The sequence below is a fragment of the Carassius auratus genome, chromosome 11 (genome assembly GCF_003368295.1).
Source record: "Carassius auratus strain Wakin chromosome 11, ASM336829v1, whole genome shotgun sequence".
NCBI lineage: Eukaryota > Metazoa > Chordata > Actinopteri > Cypriniformes > Cyprinidae > Carassius > Carassius auratus.
This window is the reverse complement of record NC_039253.1, coordinates 6844882-6867075: the sequence shown is the minus strand read 5'-3', so window position 1 is coordinate 6867075 and position 22194 is coordinate 6844882. Positions and strand designations below refer to the sequence as shown.

The 22194-nt window shown below is 35.1% G+C and overlaps 2 protein-coding genes and 1 long non-coding RNA gene across 11 annotated transcripts in view; 2 read left to right on the top strand and 1 right to left on the bottom strand.

The window, feature by feature from the left end:
* Window positions 1–5266, bottom strand: part of LOC113110881 (membrane metallo-endopeptidase-like 1) — a 40348-nt gene extending 35082 nt beyond the window's left edge. The window contains exon 1 of the mRNA XM_026275150.1: window positions 5225–5266. The gene's annotated coding sequence lies outside the window, so the exon portion shown is untranslated. The remainder of the gene's footprint in view (window positions 1–5224) is intronic.
* Window positions 245–5199, top strand: LOC113110884 (uncharacterized). 9 transcript variants are annotated; one of them, XR_003293215.1, is made up of 7 exons: window positions 249–772; window positions 1452–1666; window positions 2172–2238; window positions 2481–2547; window positions 2657–2760; window positions 3247–4071; window positions 4489–5199. It is a non-coding gene; the product is annotated as an uncharacterized LOC113110884 (long non-coding RNA). The 9 variants fall into 9 exon arrangements; XR_003293214.1 differs by having other exon boundaries at window positions 261–772; window positions 3247–3343; window positions 3993–5199; XR_003293213.1 differs by having other exon boundaries at window positions 245–772; window positions 1452–1824; window positions 2172–2262; window positions 3247–5199.
* A 73-nt stretch (window positions 5267–5339) lies between the features above and the next one.
* Window positions 5340–21656, top strand: LOC113110883 (tumor necrosis factor receptor superfamily member 8). Its single transcript, XM_026275151.1, has 9 exons — window positions 5340–5434; window positions 7046–7076; window positions 8142–8213; window positions 9256–9442; window positions 11904–12040; window positions 13033–13176; window positions 13632–13651; window positions 15749–15956; window positions 19522–21656. Exons 1-9 carry the CDS (start codon window positions 5384–5386, stop codon window positions 19740–19742), a joined length of 1071 nt encoding a protein of 356 aa, XP_026130936.1. The 5' UTR covers window positions 5340–5383; the 3' UTR covers window positions 19743–21656.
* The last annotated feature ends 538 nt before the right edge of the window (window positions 21657–22194 follow it).

Below are 22194 nucleotides of genomic sequence, written 5' to 3'. Positions count from 1 at the left end.
CTTAGGACTTCATCAACTTTTTGAAGGATTATGTGACTCTGAAGACTGGAGTAATGATGCTGAAAATTTAGCTTTGATAATTGGAATAATTGACTTTTTAAAGTATATTCAAGGAAACCAATATAGAAATTGCAATAATATTTTACAATATTACAGTTTTTTTTTCTTTTGTGTTTTCAATCAATTAAATAAAGCCTTGACGAGCATAAGACTTCATTTAAAAACATTAAAAATCTTACTGACCCCAAACTTTTGAGCGGCAAACTAATTTGTAGATAAATAGATAGATAGATGGATACAGGTGATTGTTCCTTTAAATAGAGCAAGTGGTCGTCATACAGATGCATTGTGGGAAATGTTCGGAGCCAATCAGAGTTTTCTGTGTACTGTTTGATTTTTGACCTTTTTACTCTTGTGGCGGTAGTTTACAGTCGCTTGTTCTTTCATTTTTTCATAATTTACACAACGTGCTTAAATAAACCAATATTTAGCTACCAACGACGTCAGACGTAAACACACGTTCTGTGTGTTCAGTTTGATCCGCGTGCTGGAGGTTTAACTCGTTGCTATGGCGACGGAATGGCAGGGTCCGTGCAGACCGACGCTCTGTGTAAGCACAAATATTTACTGGATAAACTCGAGAAACAAACTGAATAAGACGGAAAAAAGTCACAGCTCGCCATGTGAAGAAAGCGGAGAGAACGGAGCGCAGCCGCCCCGTGCTGGAGCTTCACAATCGACACCAAAAACGGCGAAAACCGTCCTAAATCAGGTCAGCATTTGCAAATGAATGCGTTCAGGTCTTTAAACACGTGTTCAGTGCACAATGAAATAGTGTTTATAACTGTATAATAATCTGCTATTGAATTAATAATGTAATATGTGTTATATAAGTTACCATTAATTTTACCATTAGTAATGTTAACGTACATTTGTGAAAATAAAATGTGGAAAAATGGATGAAGTAATGTTCCATCGTTATTCAGAGGATGAGGTATATTAATGGAAGAGTGAAACAACATACTTATTCTGAGCTGTACTTATTAAAACATATAAAGGAAAGAGTGACCATACTATGATTAAAAGATTAAAAACCCCTTGGAGACAAACGGGTTAATCTAGTGCTAAGATTGGTAAAAACATCATGAATTCATTTTTGGAGGCTGCGCTGTAATGCTTAATGTCATCTAATGATTCTTGCACTAAAAAAATGGTTTATAAACTATTGTTAATCTGAATGACATTTTAGTGGGTGTCTTCTGTAAATCATACTAAAATGTATGATAGCCATTGTTTTTTGCTCAGAAATAGTACGATTAGACAAGACAGATGCTAATGTAGGATGTCTTTGAAACACTGTGTTGATTTTCTATCAGTTGAATTGTAACTATATGAAACACTGACAACATATATGTCGGACCAATAATACTAAAATGTCTTTGTATCTTCAGACGAACAGCATCCTAGAGATTGTGAAGACCCCACACTGGACCAACATAAACCCAAACCCAGCTCAAGCTCAGGGCCCGCTTGCATAAAGACCCTTAAGTGTAATTTTCCCTTAAGTTCTTACAGCACACTACTGGAAGACGCAGTGGAAAGTTGCTGGAGACTGTCTGTGAGACTGATGCTGCCCAAATCTGCACCTCGCACCCCCTGTGAGCAGGTTTGAGCTTGAACACTGTTTCACTCGACCGTTAATAAGCTGATGGAGACTCTTCGTCAAACAAGTTGGCCGTTGGATTTAGATTTTTCAGAAAAATAACAATCATATCAAAACACTGATAGTGAAAAACTCCGACCAGCGCCAGCAGATGCCATCAAGTATAAACGTTTTTCCGTTTTTCTGTTCGGTGTGAATTGACCCTGGAGGTTTTTGTTTTATTTTTTTATTTTTTTTTGCTAGATGGCGCCAGGTAACCAGTATACAGTAGAGAAACAAAGTTTACAAAATCTAATGGAGATCTGATAGTTTACAATGATTTCCAAAGAAGTGAAAAAGCACCTTCACAGAAAGAAATCCCCATCTGCTACGGTTTAACCATAGTGTTTTCATTTCAAGTGTACCAAGTTTTTTTTTTTTTTTTTACATTTGCATAAATGGAATACACCACAGTTTCCATCCAGGTGCTTTTTGGAAACCTTAAGGTAACTTTTTGATTTCTCTTTAGGCCTACTCGATGCGGAAAGCTGTCTTGAATATCTTTCGGAGCAGTTCCGTCAGACCAGTCGAGACAGGTGCGTCCACAGCTTCTTATCAGGGTTGGTCTCTTTCTTTGTTATTTGTCATGCAATAAAACCTGGTAGGTAAGGAGTTTTTCCTTTTTTCCCCTTCCATTCCTTTTGATGTGCGCTGTGAACGCATCTTAATAGAGTCTTAAACTCTATCTCACGCATCTTATGCTTATTGCTGCAAGATCGCAAGATGGCAAAAGATATTTTAATCGTGCAAATGCTTTTTGCTTTTTTTTTCCTCACAGATTTCCATCTGTTGCTGATCTTGCATCTTCCATGCCAGGCCACAGACACCTGCAGGCACGCATCAGTGTAAGAGATCTGCAGATCTGGGCTGGCGTGACATCGCTTTCACATGCTTTTTTACGTCATGAGTGTACCGGATAATTCTTTTAATTTTCCCTTTGCCTTTGGTCCACAGGCACATTCTGCTACAGAATAAACAGTCGACCGTTTGCGGCTCCGCTGGATGCACAGCCTGCCCAGTGTGCAAGATCGTAATGAAAGAGAGTCGGCTTTAATCAGGTGTTTATTATGGTTTTGTTAGTGCCCACTTATTCATACATTACATTTCAGAAGTTTGGGTGAGAGAGAGGATGCATTAAACATACTGTGAGCAGTGAATCAGCATATTTGAATGACTTCTGAAAGATCATGTGACACCGTAGAAGAAATGATGCCGAAATTTCAGTTTTGCATCACAGGACTAAATTACATTTCAAAACACATTCAAGTAGAAAGCAATATTTCACAATATTACTGTTTTTGCGGTATTTCTGATCAAATGATTTTTGTATTCGTGTAGTTTGTCATTTCAAACCAAATGTTTATTTTTTTAGACTGTGCCGTGCCAGTCCAATATAAAATAGTTCAGAGGATCTATAGACGTCACAGGTCAAAAGATTGCAGTTTCCGATACCTTAGCTCTGTGTATTTTATTTGGTGTGTAACTTAGTGACCACATTTGAGTTTCTCTGTCATCTCATGACAATCTCTATTAATTTGTTTCAGGGTCCGTGTTCCTCTCTTAACTCTGCAGCCAGCGTAAAAATACAAAGCCCATCGCCGCTGCAGTCTTGATCCCTCTGACAGCTTGGGTTTGCCCTCAGTGAGTTTCAAATAGTCAAATCAGCATTAACACTGACTTCTCAAGTGAAATATATCGAGCAGACCAATTATTTTGTTGATATTTACTTTTAGGATTATCGCATTGACTATTAATGTGTGTGGCAGCTTTGTTAATTTCTTACTTGCAGTTTTAGTACTTTGAATATTTAGTAGTATTTAGACCTTTAACTTGTAGTTTTCTTGATAATTGTTATTCTCATATTCGTAAACATGCAAATATCAGTTTTGTCTGGATAGTCCAACCCTACCCTGAACTCTGGCTTTGATCATGAACTGGTGAGAAATTATAAGGGAACACCATCCAAGTATCTGTTGCACATTGCCCCATCTACATATTTATATTTATTATATATTACTGCTAATGTCTGTTTTGAAATGAACCTGCTTTAAGGGCTAAAGTGGTTTCAAATCAGATAGCAGATAATCTGAAAATGTAGTTTCCCAGGAATTCCTGAAACAAACAAGCAAACAAACAAAAAAAAAATCGAATCTTATTTAGAAATCTGTGCATTTTCTTTTGAAAACCCAACAGCTGGAAACCCTCTGTTTCTTTTTTTTTTTGTGTGTTTTCATCTATGCACACTTGAATTGCCGCACATTTGTTACTTAGCTCAACACATCTTTTTTAGATCATCCTTGCTCCGATGACAGAAGAACAGATAATGGACTGAAACAAACAGATGGGTTTAAATACACCGAACAGAACAGGTGATTAATAAGACAGCAACCTAGCACTAGCAGACAAAAACAGAAGAATATTTAGAAACTACCACAACAAAAAGAATAAACTTAACAGGGGAACCCAGGGACAAAAGGGGAAGAGAGATGATTAAGAAAATAAATCCACAAAAACAGAATGTAAACCTGAGATGTTTGTCTTTCAGCTCTCATGGAAAGTTTGTGTGTCAAATCTGTAATGTTGGTTTCATTGCAATCTTCTAATATTACATATGTGTTGCACATGAAGGAAATCAAGGAAAGGCCTGGAAGCGATTCATTTGTAGATTAGATATAATGTTTATGTCCTTCATATGTTCGTAGAATTTCATCTCAGTTGGCTTCCATTGATGATTTGTGTCAGCTCTGTATTTTTGGTAACTTTTAATTAACATTCATATTTTTTAGGACACCTGCATTCTGACCAGCTTCAAAATGTAGTTTGTTTATCACAGTATCGCTTTTAGCATTCAGAAGAGGCCAGATCCCCATCCCCACGCTCTTGACTGATTGCAAAAGTTACGTACACAATGGAGCCGCACATGAATATTTCTGCATCCAGGAGATTTTCAGGATTTTCTAAAATGAGTGCTTGTGCACAGCTTATATTTGTTTGTTTGTGTAATAATGGAAAACACGAATCATTTTGTATGAATGTATGAATTTTTGACTTCTGACTACTTATGGTTTGCTTGTTTTGTGAACTTGAAAATAAAATGTACTTTTTTTTATAATTAAATGAAATGTATTTATTTTTTTCTTATGTGTTTAAAAAAAAGATAAGAATAGCATCATCTGGCTTTATCAGCTTGTCTCTTAACGCTAACAGAACAATAAAACATTAATATAAGTTCTTAATGTGAAGTTAGACACAATACAACATACAAGTTGTAAATTCAAATGTGTTCACAGATTTAAAGGCACATTAAAATTGTACAATAATTCCCCTCATATGAACTAAATGAATTTATAAATGTATACTATGCACATTTTTAAAGGCTTAAATGCACATTACAGGTTCTTAAACTTAATGGCTAATTTAACAGTGTTATTAAATGAATGCTTTAAATTGTAAACTAAGGAATGCACTTAATAAAAAGCTTATTTGTTGTAAAATACTATGGATTTGTAAATGTACACTTACTCTGGACGTTTTGTTCAGTTTTGTTCATAATTAAGTTGTGGCACCTCCCCATCTTCCCACGGGTTTAAATATAAAGGCACCAAACAGAATGACACACTTTTTTTTTTTTTTTTTTTTTTTTTTGCTTGTAGTGCTCAGCATCTGCATGTGCTTTTAATCATGACACCATCTACCTCAACAAGAAACACTTTTATTCTGCTGTTTTATCTGGTAAGTGTGTTTTTTATTCCTATTTTTCGACTAGTCGTTTTGCTTTAATATAAATTTATCACGGACGTCTTTCAAACAAGGGACTTTTATTATTGTGGGTTTCGAATTAATTATAACTTCTGTACGTGTCTGAAGATTAAGTGAGCTTCAAAATAAAGGTTCCAATTAGCGCCAAAACCATCTGACAGAATAAGCGTTTTGAGTCTTTAATTCTGTCTTTTTTTTTTTTTTTTTTTCAGAAAACAGTCGAAAGAACTTATGAATTAGCCTAAAAAACTTTCAAGTTTAAATTATTGTTGCTCAGGGGAAGGAACGTGTTCCTAAGAGCTTTTGTTGTTTAGTGTCTAAATAAATTGCGTTTTGCTTGGACAGATCACTAGGTTTAGAGACACTTTTGTGGTGTTTAATGACATTAAATAATTCGTTTTCCCACGAATATCAGTTCCATTTAACATATAATCTGTATATTTCAATAATATTCAGTGACAGTTAATATAATGAAAGCACTTCAACCAAGAGGCATTGAATGGAAAAGGCAGTTTCTCGGTTTCACTGACCCACTGATGCTTTATCCTTTTTGCTTCACTTCAGAATTTAGTCACAAAATAATTTCCAATTTAGCATTGCGATTACTAGTAAGCGTCTGCACTCATTTCTGCCCTCAGTTTAATCACAACATGACCAAAAAAAAAAAAAAATCTATAAAAAGATTTCTCAAAACACATCAGCTGAGGTCTGGTCAGCCCTGACAGAATGGACATTCAGTATGAAGGGAACCCCGATGCAGAAGAAACCCAACCACTGTGGTTCTTTATAATCTGGCTTACATTTCAAAGTTTGTTCCCCCGTACATTCTGTGTGGTTTACTGTGTGTAGTGGCCAGGTGACAAAAGCAAACATGATAAGAAGTTTTCTGTGGGTGTTTTTTTGCATTGAGAAATTTCCATTTTGTGACCTGTCGCTTATCTGTTTGTTCTTAGGCACAAAAACTGATTACGTACATACAAGAATTTGTCAGTCATCCTGTTGTGCTATTATGCAATGCAGTGAAAACATTCAGATTGCCCCTTACCTGCATTTTTCCCTGACCTTAGTGTTGAAAACAACAGGACGCTAGCTGTTTTTACTCAGCGATTGGGTGACCCAGAAAGCCTGTTTGTGATTAAATCGATCTTTGACTCATCTTTAACTTGCTTTGATCAGATGATGGATTTTAGTTTTACAACACTCCGGTTAACAGCATCTGTTACAAGGTTGTCTAACAGGTTGACAAACCTCCAAAGCAAACATTTCTTGCCATCAAATGCTCTTTAAAATGCACACCCTTTAAGTTAATGTACTTCTCTCAGTAACCACTATTTGATGTGTCAAAAGCTCATGTTGTTACCTTGGAGTTCATTTAGGGTGAAACTTACCTACTTGTTTTTGAACTGATTATGCAATCCAAAAACCGCTCAAAACATAGTGATGAAAGAACCACTGCTTAACTCCTTTCCAAGAGAATAAAACAAGCACAGAGGTCTCAGATTCAGACATTATTTCACTTTTACCTCTCGGATTGGAAAAAAAGACATTCAGACTAAAATTGTAACTGTTGTTTTCCCTTTACAGATATTTACAATTCTACATGTCAAGGCTATTGGTAAGTTTATACCACTTCCATTTCCTCTATGTCACACACACGGTATTTCTGAAGTACAGCCCACTGTCCACCATTCAGTGATTCATATCTTTATGTCATTAGCTTAAAATATGAGAGATGTAAAAGGTGATATAATCATCTTTATATAAAGTTCTGTGAAGGCTGAATGATGCCAATGGAATTTTAACAGCTGGATCTTACGTTTATCCAAAAGGGGTTTTCCACTGTTGGTTCCTTCTCATTTTGGAATTCCATTGAACTGAAAATGACAATTTTGGTTCTAAACCTCGTGTCTCTATATATACATGTGTTTTATAGACCAAGTATCCTCTGAGCTGTATGCAGACTCTGTAGTTGAACTCTCTGAGGGTGTTTCACCAGAAATAATTTCTTCACTGTTTCGTAACCATCAGGTTATGCGTAATGTCTAAAGAAAATTAAACCTTAAAAGCATGACCTATAGTAGAAGCTATGGTTACTTCCTCCTCAACCATTCATTTAGTTTCTCGCATACTCTACTATTACACTTATGATAGGTGTATTTGAATGAAAGCTTAACTTAGAGAAATGAAACCTTAAAAATCTTGGAGGAGGACTCTTATAACCACCTAGCAACCATTCCAAACACCTCAACAAATCATTTGGAGTGTTTGTGGTGAGTTGTGCAATGCCTAAACTTGCATGTGAAACTGAAAAATCATGCTGCCGGTCAGCGTGTAGGTTAAAAGTGACGTATGAGTTGATTAATCAGAGTCGATCTGTCGCGTTTAAAACCTAAGCGTCATTTACAAACAGCAGATCATCTACCCATGTCCCTTACTGACCAAATGACACCCTCTATTAGAATGAAGCTTTGACTTTTGGGAGTTTTTACTCAGCCTTTAACTAAATGATTTTCCCTCAAGTTTCAAAATGTGTCTGTATTTGTGTATGAGTGTGTACTTAGAAATCAGACACCAGTCAATTCAAAACTACTTCAATCATGCTGCAAGTACTTTTACTTTGCACAGCTAGAGACATTATTAGTTTACTTTTGTTTTTGTTTGCATTCTGTTTCACACGTAGGTAAAAGCGGATGTTACCAGAAATACAGACAGGGAATCTGGAGATGTGAACGCTGCACTCCAGAGTGTTCTGGTTAGTAGTTGCACGACATTTCCCAGCATTTGAGCACTAGTGAGCTTTGAAAATGACACAGGATGGTTTTGAATTCTGGATTCATGTTGTCCTTCTTATTACTTGCTTCACTTGATTCCTGCTCTTACTGTGTGTGTTTCATCAGAGTCATCATTATGACTTTGAATTAAAACTTCATAATTTTTCGGCAAATCGCCTCTGAAATGAGATTATTTTTCAACTGATGTCACTAAGGATTTTTGGGATGGCATATGTAGAAATGCCCACATTTCATCATCTAAATCAACCCAGTTTTTCTTAACTGAATATGCATTTTCATATGATGTAAAACGGGTAAAAATTTATGAATCTTGCATTACCGGAATGTGAATTAAAACAGTATATAGAGGCAGTTTCAGGTTGACCTCTTGGTGGTTCTTCACATCAGACATGTTTTATTAATTTCACCGTGCTCCTTTTCCATTTTTTCCCCATGCACGATGGATTTGTTTGACCATTGCTTTTTTTGCATCTTATTAAGACAACAAGCGTGGTGCTCAAGTTAAAATGTGAACTTTCAACAGCTAAGTGAAAAGACAAAAATGTTTAGAGATGCGATTTTAAAAAGTGAACGTACTTGAATTTTTAAGTGCTGCATTTTTAGATTCATGTGTCTTGAAAGTGATGCAAAATGTGAGCGCAAAGGTCAAACACATCCATCTGTGATGCATGCCTACAATGCAAAACAAAGGTAACTGTGACTCTTTCTCTCACAATTTTAGGTTAATATTTCACGATTAGGATGCTTTTACATGTGAAATATGCAAGAGATAAATGTAGAATTGTGAGATAAACATCGCAATTAGGCAATTATAATTTCTTTTTAAATTCTGTGGCAGAAAAAGGCTTTCATAAGAACCTGTGCAATGGAATGCAAAAACGCATTTTTTACACATAATTTTTCTTTACATGTTTGCATAAGTATACTAAGATATTTGGATGTTTTTGTAGATTTTTTTGTTCATTGATGCTCTCTATGTCTTTGTGTTTTGGGTGGAAACAGAGACAAGAAATGAGATGGAATTTACTCCATGCACTGAGGACAGCAATAGGTCATGCTTCTGTAAACCAGGTTTTTACTGTACAAAAGGAAATAATTATATCACACACTGCCATAAACCATGTGTTCCTTGTGGGAATGGCACATTCTCCAGCAAAGCCTCTCTGGGATTCTGCAAACCTCATAAAAAGTGAGTAATATTCATACATATGCTACTGTTTTTAAGTCTGCAATAAAATAACAACATATGGGAGCCCAGTTTCATGGATTAAAAAAAGATATTTGCAAATTGAATCTCACAATTCTAATTCTGAGACTTAGTTTTTATTTTGTTACAGAATAAAAAAATTAAATTCCAGTTTTCTTATCGCAAAATTCTTTTTTTTTTCCCTCTCTCTCAATTGTTGTCTCATATCTTACAATCCAGAGTTTTCTTAGAATTATGAGTCTCTTACAATTCTGAGTTTATATCTCACAAACTCTTTTCTTAGAATTCTAAGTTCGTATCTTAGTTACAGAGTTAATATCTCAAGTCAGTTTTCAAGTTTTTTTTTCTCAGTTTTATCTTGCAATTCTGATAACAATAACCCACGGAGGACAACTAGCCCAGAAAGTGCATTCTCTTGGAATCAGATCAAACACAAAAACACAGAACTGAACAAAGAAAAACCACAAGTAGACTTATAACTTGACAACCCTCACCACATAGCGGTTACTATAAACAATTATAACAAGGAAGCATAGCAGACCTGAGGGCTTAAATACATGGACATGGGGAAACACATGCCAACACCCAATAATGAATCGGAACAAATAAACATGAACCAATAAAAAGACAGAACTGATTAAGAAGGTAACAAAACAATAAACCCATGAGAAGAAACATGAAATAAATTAAGAAACAGGATCACAAAAAATACCAGTGTGAACGCTAAGCGTACCAAACTGGTCTGGACCAAACAGAACTAGTGTGAACGCACCCTTAATTTACCTCTACATCTTAATTTTTGCCGGATTCACTTTGGCGTCCATACATCCGTAGTATTCGCACTGTTTTAGTTTACAACTGTGGTGTCTGTTGTCCAACTAAACTAAATTATTTTTATTTCTATATAAAAGCTATAAATCTAAATCATACACAATGCAATGATGCATTATCCCTTGTGGACAAATATAACACCTATTGTTTGCATTAGTGGATACTAGTGTCCCATTACAACATATTTCCTGTATAGACAACAAACCATTACATCACATATGCAAATATAGGGGCAAATACAGCAATTTTAAGGACAGCTGTGTGTGTTGCAATGTGGACAAACAGTGCATGCTCACACAGACAAGTTTCAAGAAGAAATGACGCTATAAGGGACCAGGAAGCATGACTAAACAGGACAAATACCCTGACTAAATTATAAAATGAGAGACGTGACAACATAAATGTAAACCAAACTAAAATAGATATGGAACACTTTACTTTTAAGGTGTCCTTGGTACACTTAACATGTACTTATATTAACAATAAATGATGCATAATTAAAATAAAGATGTAAATTAGATCTTAAAAATAAAGGTTCTTCACGATACCATAGGCATAGAAGAACTTTTTTGTCTAGATGGTTCCATATAAAGAACCTTAGACATCTAAAGAACCTTTCTGTTTCACACGAGGTTCTTTGTGGCGAAAGAATGTTCTTCAGATTTTAACAAAGTAAGAAAGAGATGGTTCTTTGTGGAACCAAAAATGGTTCTTCTGTGGCTTTGCTGTGAAGAACCTTTTAAACACCTTTATTTTTAAGAGTGTACCCAGTAAGTATGTGTAGTTTATTAATATTACTCAATACATTTATAATAATTCCACTGTAACAAGGACACCTTAAAATAAAACCGATAACCGATATATCTGACTTTTTTCTCAGAACTGCGAGAAAAGACGCTTTTGAGATATCAACTCAAAGTTGCGAGAATTTGTATTTTTTTTAATCCTGTGATGGCTTCCATGAAAATGCATCCAGATATAATTACTACAAAATGCAAATCCCTCAGACTTGCATTCAGTCCAAACAAAGGCCAGAATATCTTACAGACTTGGCTTTCAGAAGCTAGCATTGTGGTAACTACTACTTAAAGAGACTTAAATTCATTTAAAAGGCATGCTTTAAATAAGAAGATGAAGAGTCGTGTGGTCACACACAGCAGCACCACCAAGTTTCACACTATTTTTTATTCGTTCTCTCTCTTACTCAGTTTCTTTATCTCTCACACATATTTTGTGTCTTTGAGGTTTCTGCTAGCCACTTCTGTTTACAGTGCAACTTCTGCTTCTGTGTATGAGAATCAACACATAACCGCTGTGAAGTGTAAAAGCAGCTGTAAGCAGATAAATATATAGAAAGAAGATAAGCCCAATCACAATTCACTATGCAAACAGATGACAGAACGAAGAGCATTTATTAGTATGCAAATGACCGTGGTATCAGCTCTGACGGTTAGTTTGAGTCGTATCAGGAAAGGTTTAAGCTAAGGTCAAATGATTTGCAGATTATGGGGTTTAAAACAAACACGAAGCAGAGTATCTGTGGAATATCAAACACAATATCAAGACTGACCTGCTCTTGTCTCATGTATTATCTCTGTGCCCTTTTCCACAGTTGTGCTCAGCTGGGGATGATAATGCATAAAGAGGGCTCAGCGACACGGGACACTGAGTGTGTGACGTCCACTTTGTCCACTACCACCAATGTCATTACTACATTCCCCGTCACTAACACTTCCATCCCCGGGACAGGTACTGATAAACGCATGACACTCAATATACATTTTGGGAAAGCTATGTATTAAGTATTTCAAATTTAAAGTGAGGAAAATAGCAGCCAGATATATCCTTGAAAAATGTAAAGAATCTCTCATATATCACCAAAAGATTCAATAAATAACAGGGTTATTGTACTAAAACTGTAACTACAATGAAAACCATAAAATATATATATATCTATGTATATGTGTGTGTGTGTGTGTGTGTGTGTGTGTGTGTGTGTATATATATATATATATATATATATATATATATATATATATATATATATATAATGTGTGTGTGTGTATGTAAGATATATATATATATATATATAGACACACACACATATATTTATAAATATGTATATGTATATGTGTGTGTGTGTGTGTGTGTGTGTGTGTGTCAATTCTAAACTAATTAAATAGAAATTAATTATAACTATTGAAGCATTTAAAATTAAACTATTAAAACAAAAAAAAACACCACAAAATAATAAAAATATAAAATATAAAAATTGTATAAATAATTTCAACTATTAATAAAAGACTAAAATAATATCTAATTAATACTAAAATAAACCTGATAAATGAAATACATTTTGCATAAATAAAATGAAGACTATTGTAGAAATATTATGATTACCTTAATCCAAAAAATAAATAAATCCACATATGTCACATTAAAATAGTTATATTATTAAATATATGCAGTATTTTTTGTTTTATTATTATTATTATTATTATCATCATTTTGATTGCTTGTTTTTAATTTATGCTGATTTAAATAATAATAATAATAATAATAATAAAAACAAATGTGAAAATCTTTAAAGTAGTGAGCAATAATTTGTAGGCAGAAAATGGTTAAAAATGTTCAAAAATCCAACAGAAAATACATTTAAAAAGTAGTTACATTCTGTTGCATTAACTGTTAGAAAACTGAAGAAGCACATAGAGTAAAAATGTTCTTTTTGTCATCACCAGGGGTCACTGCACCACTCATAGACACTTCAGAGGAAAGCCAGTCCCATTGGCTGCTGCTATTGATCTTAATGTTGATAATATTGTTGGCTGGATTCTGTGTGCTGATGAAAAACGGGCCAAAGAAAACCTTTTTAAAATGTCCTGGTATGATATAAAGACTAAAATGCAATCTTTTGAATGCTTCAGCATACAATAGGCTACAAATGAACACAAATCACACAAGTCTGCAGTGATACTATGTTTGTCAGCAGTAATTGTCTAAAGCCAAGAAACTCCTTTTGAAACACAGTACTGTATTGTCATGTCTAAAGTGCAGTGTAGTGGCTATAAGTGGCCTGGAATCCACCCAGATCGCTTCTTACAGTAAAGTGCATTGCTTTGTCTCTCACGTGTTTTAATTCCCATAAGGTCAGACTCAACATAAACATTCACAGTGTTTCAGAATGACATACATTTAACACATCCATAACAACCTGAGAAACCACAGAACGCCTAGGCACGCAACACACAGTTCGCACAGCCGCTGTTGCACCTACATGAGCTGCTCACGCTGTCTGACGTATGCAACCTTTTTAACTTTTTTCTTGTTTTCATTTTAGGTTCAATAAACGTAAGAAATGTAAGTATTTTTGTGACTGCATGGCAAGGCAGCACTTCACATGAAATAGATAATTTGCTAAACATTTACTCTCCCTCAGGCCATCCAAGATAAATGAGTTTGTTTCCTGATGGAAACAGATGTGGAGAAATGTAGCGTTACATCACCTGCTCACCAATAGATCCTCTGGAGTGAATGGGTGCCGTCAGAATGAGAGTCCAAGCAGCTGATAAAAAGATCACAATAATCCACACAACTTCTGTTCTTGTAAAGCCAAAAGCTGTGTGTTTGTAACATGCAAAATTGATCAATAAGATGTTTTAATTTCAAATCTGTCATTTTTTGCTACAATATCATTTCAGAATCGATAACAATGAGTGAAAAAGTCAAAAAGTCGATTCCTTGCCTTCCTCTCACACCGAAATCCCTTGACATTTTTGTTTAGAACTGTTTTGGACTGTTTTTGCTTATAAACTGTGCTTTATCTATTTCTCACCTGATTCAGATTTTTTCACTGTAGAAGCAATATTATACATAGAGAATAGGGCTGCACGATTCTGGATAAATTGAGAATCACAATTTTTTTGGTCTCATATAGAGATCACTATTCTCCTACGATTCTGAACTAAATAAAATGTGACAAAATATTAAATATTATTGCTGCAGTCTCTTTAAAAGTGTCTAATTAATCTGAATGAATTATTAAACATTTTAATATACACTATCAGTCCAAAAGTCTTTGAATGGATATTATAAAAATTCAGAAAAAAATTTAATGTTGTGATACATTTGAACAATAAAAAACTGCTTTCTATTGGAATATATTTTAAAATGTAATTTATTTCTGTGGTCCAAGTTGTATCTTCAGCATCATCGCTCCAGTCTTCAGTGTCACATGATCTTCAGAAATCATTCTGATATGCTGTTTTGCTGCTCAAGGAATATTTTTATTATTATTATTATTATTATTATTATTATTATTATTATTATTATTATTATTATTATTATTATTATTACTATTATCATTATCATTATCACAAGTATGTAAATTAATGCTTTTATTTTGCAAGGATTCTTTAAATTTAAATCAAACTTTAAATCAAGTATGACAAAGACTTTTATAACATGATTTCTATTTCACATACATTTTGTTCTTCTGAACTTTCAAAGAAACCTGAAAAAAATCTACTCATCTGTTTTCAACACAATAATAGTAATAATAATAAATGTTTTTTTTTTTTTTTAACAGAAATCAGAATATTATATTAATTTCTGAAGGATCATGTGACACAGAGGACTGGAGTAATGATGCTGAAAATGTAGCTGTGCATCACAGGAATAAATTACATTTTAAAATACTTTCAAGTAGACAGCAGTTATTTTAAATTGTAAAAATAGAAATATTTAAATATTTCAAAATTTTACTGAGCAGAAGAGACTTCTTTATAAACATTACACATCTTATGGTTAAAAAACATTTGACTGGTATTGTATAAATAATATATTTAAAACCCCAATTTTTTATATTATGATGAAAAAGTTGTTTAAATCACCGATTCAACGACTCACTCATTCAAACCTACATAGCTTGTTTAATTACTGGATGAATCAGCGTTTTTGAACGATTCTCTTGAATGAAAAATTAATTCATTGAACAATACATTTTTAAGTCACTTGTTGCCACCTAGAGGCGAAACAATGCCATCGACACGAAGGTTATTTGAAGCGCGGTACTTTAAAAAGGGGATTGTTATATTTTGATCGCTGCCAGATAGATATCAGTGTTTATATCGGAACTACAAACTTTATCCCAGTAATTCTTTCACTTAGCAAAACATTAACCGATGCACTGCAGTGGCGTGGATTACTTGAGGATATTATTGTGTTGTTTTTAATCAGCTGTTTGGACTCTCATCTGATGGCACCCATTCACTGCAGAAGATCCATTGATGAGCAAGTGATGTAATGTTACATTTCTCCAAATCTGATCCCATGAAGAAACAAACTCATCTACATCTTGGATGGTCTGAGGGAGAGTATGCTAATTTTCTTTTTTTGGGTGAACTATTACTTCAGAATGCTAAGTCCCCTTCAATTGTTGTTTCATGGTTCCTGTAGGAAGATCATCAATACCAGAGTCAAACTGCAGTTGACAATCAAAATTTGTCCAATTCCCAATCCCAGAGCTTGGACACAGGGATACCTCTCGGTAGTGATGGCAGAGAGCACAAAGGTCAGAGTACGGATCCGATGCACCAATCTGGGACTGTACAACAAGTCACAATGGAGCACAATGGGAAGGGTGAGAACGTCAGCAATACTGTTGGTGAGTCCTGTAAAACGTCTTTTGTTGAATTTGCATTGTATTCCCTTTGAATTTGAACTTCCTCTACATGATCTTTGTCAAAGATTTAAAGGAACAAAAACGGGCCTGTACAATTTTGGACTATATTTCAAGTTTTCTTGTATTTTTGAGTAAACTGCCCTTCTACTAGAGCTCTTGAATTTAATTTTAGTTTCTCACTCAGATCTGTTGACTTCTGGATTATAGTTCATAAATCATGTGGTCACTTGCAGAAAGTGCTTATTTCCCTCAGTATTCTGTCTTGTTTTGCAGCACAGCACATTCTTAAACTAAGGGACATTTAATTGACATGAGATTTAATGTGAAAAATTAAATGTGTACGTACTTCATTGTAATAATGATGCATACTGTATGTTTCATTATTACCATATCGAGAGCAATAATCAGCAATAATTGTTTTTTTCATGATATTGCTGCTTCATACTGGGTTCATGTTTTTATTTATAGGCTTTATTTACATAGTGATTTTTTTTCTGTTAATATGTGTACATGAGCAACATTAAAGAGTCAGTGTAAGTAAACATAAATGCTATAAATACCACATTTGCAGTCTAAAGATGGCTGGGTGGGAGAAAAAAAATTATAGTATTATAATATTGTGATGGTCATGGACTGGTGTAACTGGTTAAATCTGACATTAAAAAACAACACTACTTGAGCACAGTTTTTGGATACTCTACCCACTTCTGAAAAATACAGCGTGAGAACATCAATTTTAATTTCTTTGGATGCTGGCAGTATACATAATCTACTTTGTAGTAGTGAAAAGAGTGAAGAATGACTAGCTGTTAATTTATGGGCAACTATTAATTTACGAACAAAAGGCATTTCGCAATACCTTCCGAAGAATATTTATTTTTCACTTTAACTGGTGAGTCACTTTAGCAGGTTGGAGATGGATGTCCATGTACAGTCATGGCCAAAAGTTTTGTGTTTTGCAAAGTTTACAGTTTAAGCTTTTGTGGTGTTCATTCACATTGTTTCCGCATTATTGTGTAGAGTGATCAGATGCATTTTAAATTATTGCTAAAAGCTTTATTGGCAAAAAACAAACAAAAAAAAAATAAAAAATCCTGATGAATGACACAATCCTGACACAAAATGACCAGCTAACCTTAATAGATTTATTATATCAGCAGCTACATGTCAAAGTATAAAGGAGTACTAGTCAGGTAAGAGCAGACTGATTGCTATAAAAGGAGGGAAGAGGTGCTTCCAATCATTGTGTTATTGTTAGGAATGGTTCCCTCCAAAGAAACACATGCAGCCATCATCACTTTGTATCAAAATGACCTCACATGCAAGAAAGTTCCTACAAAAAAACTGTTACCTGATCATCAAGGACTTCAAGGGAGAGGTTCGACTGCATTGAAGAAGTGTCCAGGACGTCCCAGTGTGTCCAGCAAGCATCAGGACTGGCTCCTCCTGAGGTGTGAGCTACAGAGTCATGTCTCCAGCAGTGCAGAGCTTGCTCAGGAATGGCAGCAGGTCGGTGTGAGAGCATCTTTTTTTACGCACAGTGAGGCCAAGACTTTTGGACAATGGACAAGTGTCAAGAAGGGAAGCAAAGAAGCCACTTCTCTCCAAGAAAAACGTCAAGGACAGCCTGAAATTCTGCAGGAAGTACAAGGATTGGACAGGAGAAGGCTGATGAAAAGTAATTTTCTCTAATGAAGCCCCTTTCCGACTGTTTGGGACATCTGGAAAATCCATTGTTCGGAGAAGAAAAGGTGAACGCTGCCATGAGTCCAGGGATGTGCCAACATCCCGAGAAGCATCCTGAGACCATCCATGTGTGGCATTGCTTTTCAACCAAGGGAGACTCTCTCATAATTCTGCCCAAAAACACTGCCAGGAACTAAGAATGATATCAAAACGTCCTGCAAGAGCGACTTCTTCCAACGATCCATGAGCAATCTGATGATGATCCGTGCATTTTCCAGCATGATGGAGCACCATGTCACAAAGCAAGAGTGCTAAAGAAGTGGCTCGAACATCATTACATTGAAATTTTGGATCTGTGGCAAGGCGACTCCCCGGATCTCAATCCCATAGAGAACCTGTGATCAGTCCTTAAAAGGTGAGTGGTCAAGCAGAAGCCTACAAATTATGATCAACTCGGAGAACTAAAAAAGCAAGAATGGATCGCCATCAGTCAGGATTTGGCCCAGAAGCTATTATCCAGCATACCAGAGAATTGCAGAGGTTATGAAGAACAAGGGTCAACACTGTAAATATGCCTTTATTTTCAATATTCCTTGGTTTTCAATATTCCATAGAAACATCTGGAAAAATGATCTACAAACATTGAAGCAGCAAACACAAAACACAAAATTGATGTCACTGCCAAAACTTTTAGCCATGACTTGTAAAGTGTTAAATTATTGAATATTTAACTATTGTTTTACCTATGTTCTGAGTTTGCCACATCACAGAAAAATGTGCTATTATCCACCCAGCCAGATTCTAATGATAAAAAGAGCAGCATATAGTTCACAGTCTTTCTAACATGTTTCGGCAATACATTCCTAACATTAAGAATGTGTTTAGAAACAATTCTCTGCCTTTACACGGAAATTTAATGTTTCTGATTGTTTATTTGATGTGTGATGAACTTTTAGCTTCACTTAACTTCTAGAACAGACACACCTCATGTTTCCTGAACACGTACTGTAATCACAGAGCACTTTATCTTTGAGTCCACTATTGTCTAAATTCCCACTTTTACTTCCTGTTCTATTTTTTCCCCCCTTTTACAACATAGTCGTTTTTTTATTGTTTTTGATTTCCTGCTAAAGATCATTGTCAAGACTCAGAAGTCCATAATAACAAAAACGCCCATAATAAATGTAAGCTATGACAAACTGAACAAGGAAAAAAGATAAGTGAAAAATAAACCTGGCTCTTGGTTCCTCTCTGTCTGCCGGGCCAAACAAATATTTTCAGTTGCACTCCAAAGCTATTGCAAAAGGCAAACAGCAACATTATTGTGCCTTGTTTTGAAAGAAAGCTGTATGCTTTCTGGAGAATGCCAGAATGCATCCCATAATACTAGATTGAACATGTTTAATGCACATGTATGTGCATAAGATGTAATTTATTCTCAGTATTTTTGTGGAAGCTGTGATGCATTACTAGAAGTCTGTGGTGTAGAAAAATATTAGGCAGAAAAAATACTGATAATAATAGGAACCATTAATCGAGCACCAATAATAACTCAAAATAATTAAGCAGCAAATCAGCATATTTGAGTGATTTCTGAAGGATCATGTGACACTGAAGTTGTTGAGTATGATGCTGAAACTTCAGCTTTTAATCAAATTACATTTTGAAATGTATTCAGATACAAACCAGTCATTTTAAATTTTAATAATATTTCAGAATATTACTGTTTTAACTGTATTATTGGTGAAATAAATGCAGCCTTGGTGAGCATAAGAGACGTGCTTAAGGCTTTAATAGGGTTAATGTTTTATTTTAAGTAGAAAAGCCTGTTGACTTCATCATTTTTTTTTGTCTATAATAGGGTCCATCTACATCTACTCTCCTGGAATGGTGATTTTGGGCTCCAACTCGGGTGATAAAAAGGAAGAGGCAGGAGTTTGTGAAGAAGTCGTTCCCCTCATCAGCAGACCACAGCAAGAGTCAAATCCACCCTCGCAAGAAGTCAGAATAACAATAAGCGCACAGGAAGAGGCTGAGGAGGAGCTGAATCTGAGTTTTCCTGTGCCGGCAACTGGAAAGTGAGAAGGTCATGATGGCCTTTAGGAAGATTCCAAGTGGAATCTAAAGACTGAAAATCACAAGTGGCCATATATAAGATTCCTGGTAAAGCATGGCATCAGCAATGGCTATGTCATGGTTTCAGTTCCAGAGAAACATGCACGCTGGAAAAATGTACAGGCTATTGTTTGTACTGTATGCTGAATACAGAATGCACAGATGTACAAGATGGAAAATGCTGAGTAATTACGCTTTCTTGCACATCAAGGAAAGATTTATGCTTAATTTAAGTTGGTCAGTTTTTAGAATTGCACATGTCTGAATTGCTGCTGCAGCGAAAATGGGACAAAGACACGCATGAAGACTGTGCACAGGAGGTACAGATGAAAGTGTGATAAAAACGCCCTCAAAGGTGTTATGAGTTTTCAAAATGAATAGCCATCAGATAGAGGCAGCACGACTGAAACGCACATGATGTGTATGAATTGTTTTATTGTTTAAGCGGGTGGTCGAGAACCTAATAAGTATGTCATAATATTTCTAATCATACTTTTGTTCTACTGTGTGGGCGTTTCATATGAATGTCTAAAAATACCCAGCCTCACCTTCGGAAAGAAGTTGTCTGATTTGACTGTTGTAGGTAGGGATGCACTGATACCTCTTTTTCCAGTACTCGCCCGATACCGATACTTTTAGTTTTGGTACTTGCCAATACCGAGTACCAATACCAATATTTTTATTTCATTTGTACATTTTTTAAATAATGGGTACAAAAAAACTAAATAATATGTATAATGTTAGCTGGATAACTTAATTGATTAAATAGATATAGTCAAACCATAATGTATTCAGACACCTTCAACATTTCACTTAATCACAGATTATTCTCTATAGTTCAGAAGGAGGTAATAAAATATGACAAGAACTCATACTTAAACTGTGTCAGAACAAATTCATCCTGATAATGTTAGATAACTTTGATAGAAAGGTATGTAATTGCTTACAATTAGGGATCCACTGATACTGATACTGGTATCGGGCCGATACTGAGCTCCTGTACTCGTACTCGTTACAACCAAACGGCGTAGTATTGATAGCTGTGTAAATACTGTCATACTAACAGCTGTCTGAATAATTTTTGGTTGAACTGTTTTTTTATCTGGACTGTGCTGCAATTTATATTCCAAAGCCACTCATATAATGCAGAAACACTCAAGCAAGCAAAACATGTGCCATGCGAGCATGTATTTGAGCTGTTGCAGAATGAAAGGGACAGTATAACGTACTGCCTAGCGCATTACACACAGGCTGCTAGATTCACTTTCTCCAGAAAGCCATGTATGCCTATAGCTGAAAATAAATGATGTTTATAGTGAATGTCACTATAAATTGTCTTTTTTTATTATTCAGTTTTAATCCAAATGCGTGTGCTCTCTCTCTCTCTCTCTCTCTCTCTCATTACCGTTAAGTAACGTGTGCATTGTTTTACTTAATTGTTTTTGACATATCTGACCGAACTCCAAACTTTCCAGTGGTGAAATGTATATTCACTCGACGAGCTCCTGCATCTCCGCCGCCACATGCTTTTTTTTTTTTTTGCTGTTTTTTTTTTTTTTTTTTTTCTGAATATGGCACTTATCACATGCTGTGTGGTATTGGCGTTTGGTATCAGGGCATTTTTACGAGTACGAGTACAGGTGCTCAATATCGGCCTGATACTAGTATCGGTATCAGTGCATCCCTACTTGTAGGAGGTCTGGTCAGGAGGAACCACATGTTCAAAATGAAATGTATTCTTCATTCTTCTCACATCCTCCATTCACTTGAGCTTGTGTGCTTGTCATTTTGCTTTGTTTGCAGTGTACATGAATGTTTGATTTTTAAAATTTGTTCAGATTCTTCATATTAAGTCAATAAAGTTAATTCCTTCGACAATTACAGAATCTGTCTGCCTGTATATTGTTCTTTCTGTCATTCTCTCTGTCGGTTTTTATCTATTGTTCTGTCATTCTATCTACTGTTCTTCAGTCTGTTGTTTTGTCTGTCATTATCTATCTACAGGTGCATCTCAAAAAATTTGAATATCATGGAAAAGTTCTTTATTTTTTGTAATTTTATTTAAAAAAGCAAATTTTCTTATATTCTAGATTCATTGAACACAAACTGAAATATTTCAAGAGTTTCTGTTTTAATTTTGATGGTTATGACTTTAAGCTTAGGAAAATAAAAAATTCTGTATCCCAAAAAATTTGAATATTCTCTCATAGATCAACCAAAAAAACATTTACAAAACAGAAATGTTCAAGATCTCCAAAGCAGGTTTAATTATGCACTCAGTACTTGGTTTGGGCTCCTTTTGCATAAATTACTGCTTCAGTGCGACGTTGCATGAAGACGATCAGCCTGTGGCACTGCTTAGGTTTTATTGAAGCCCAGTTTACTTTAATACCGACCTTCAGCTCCTCTGTATTGTTTG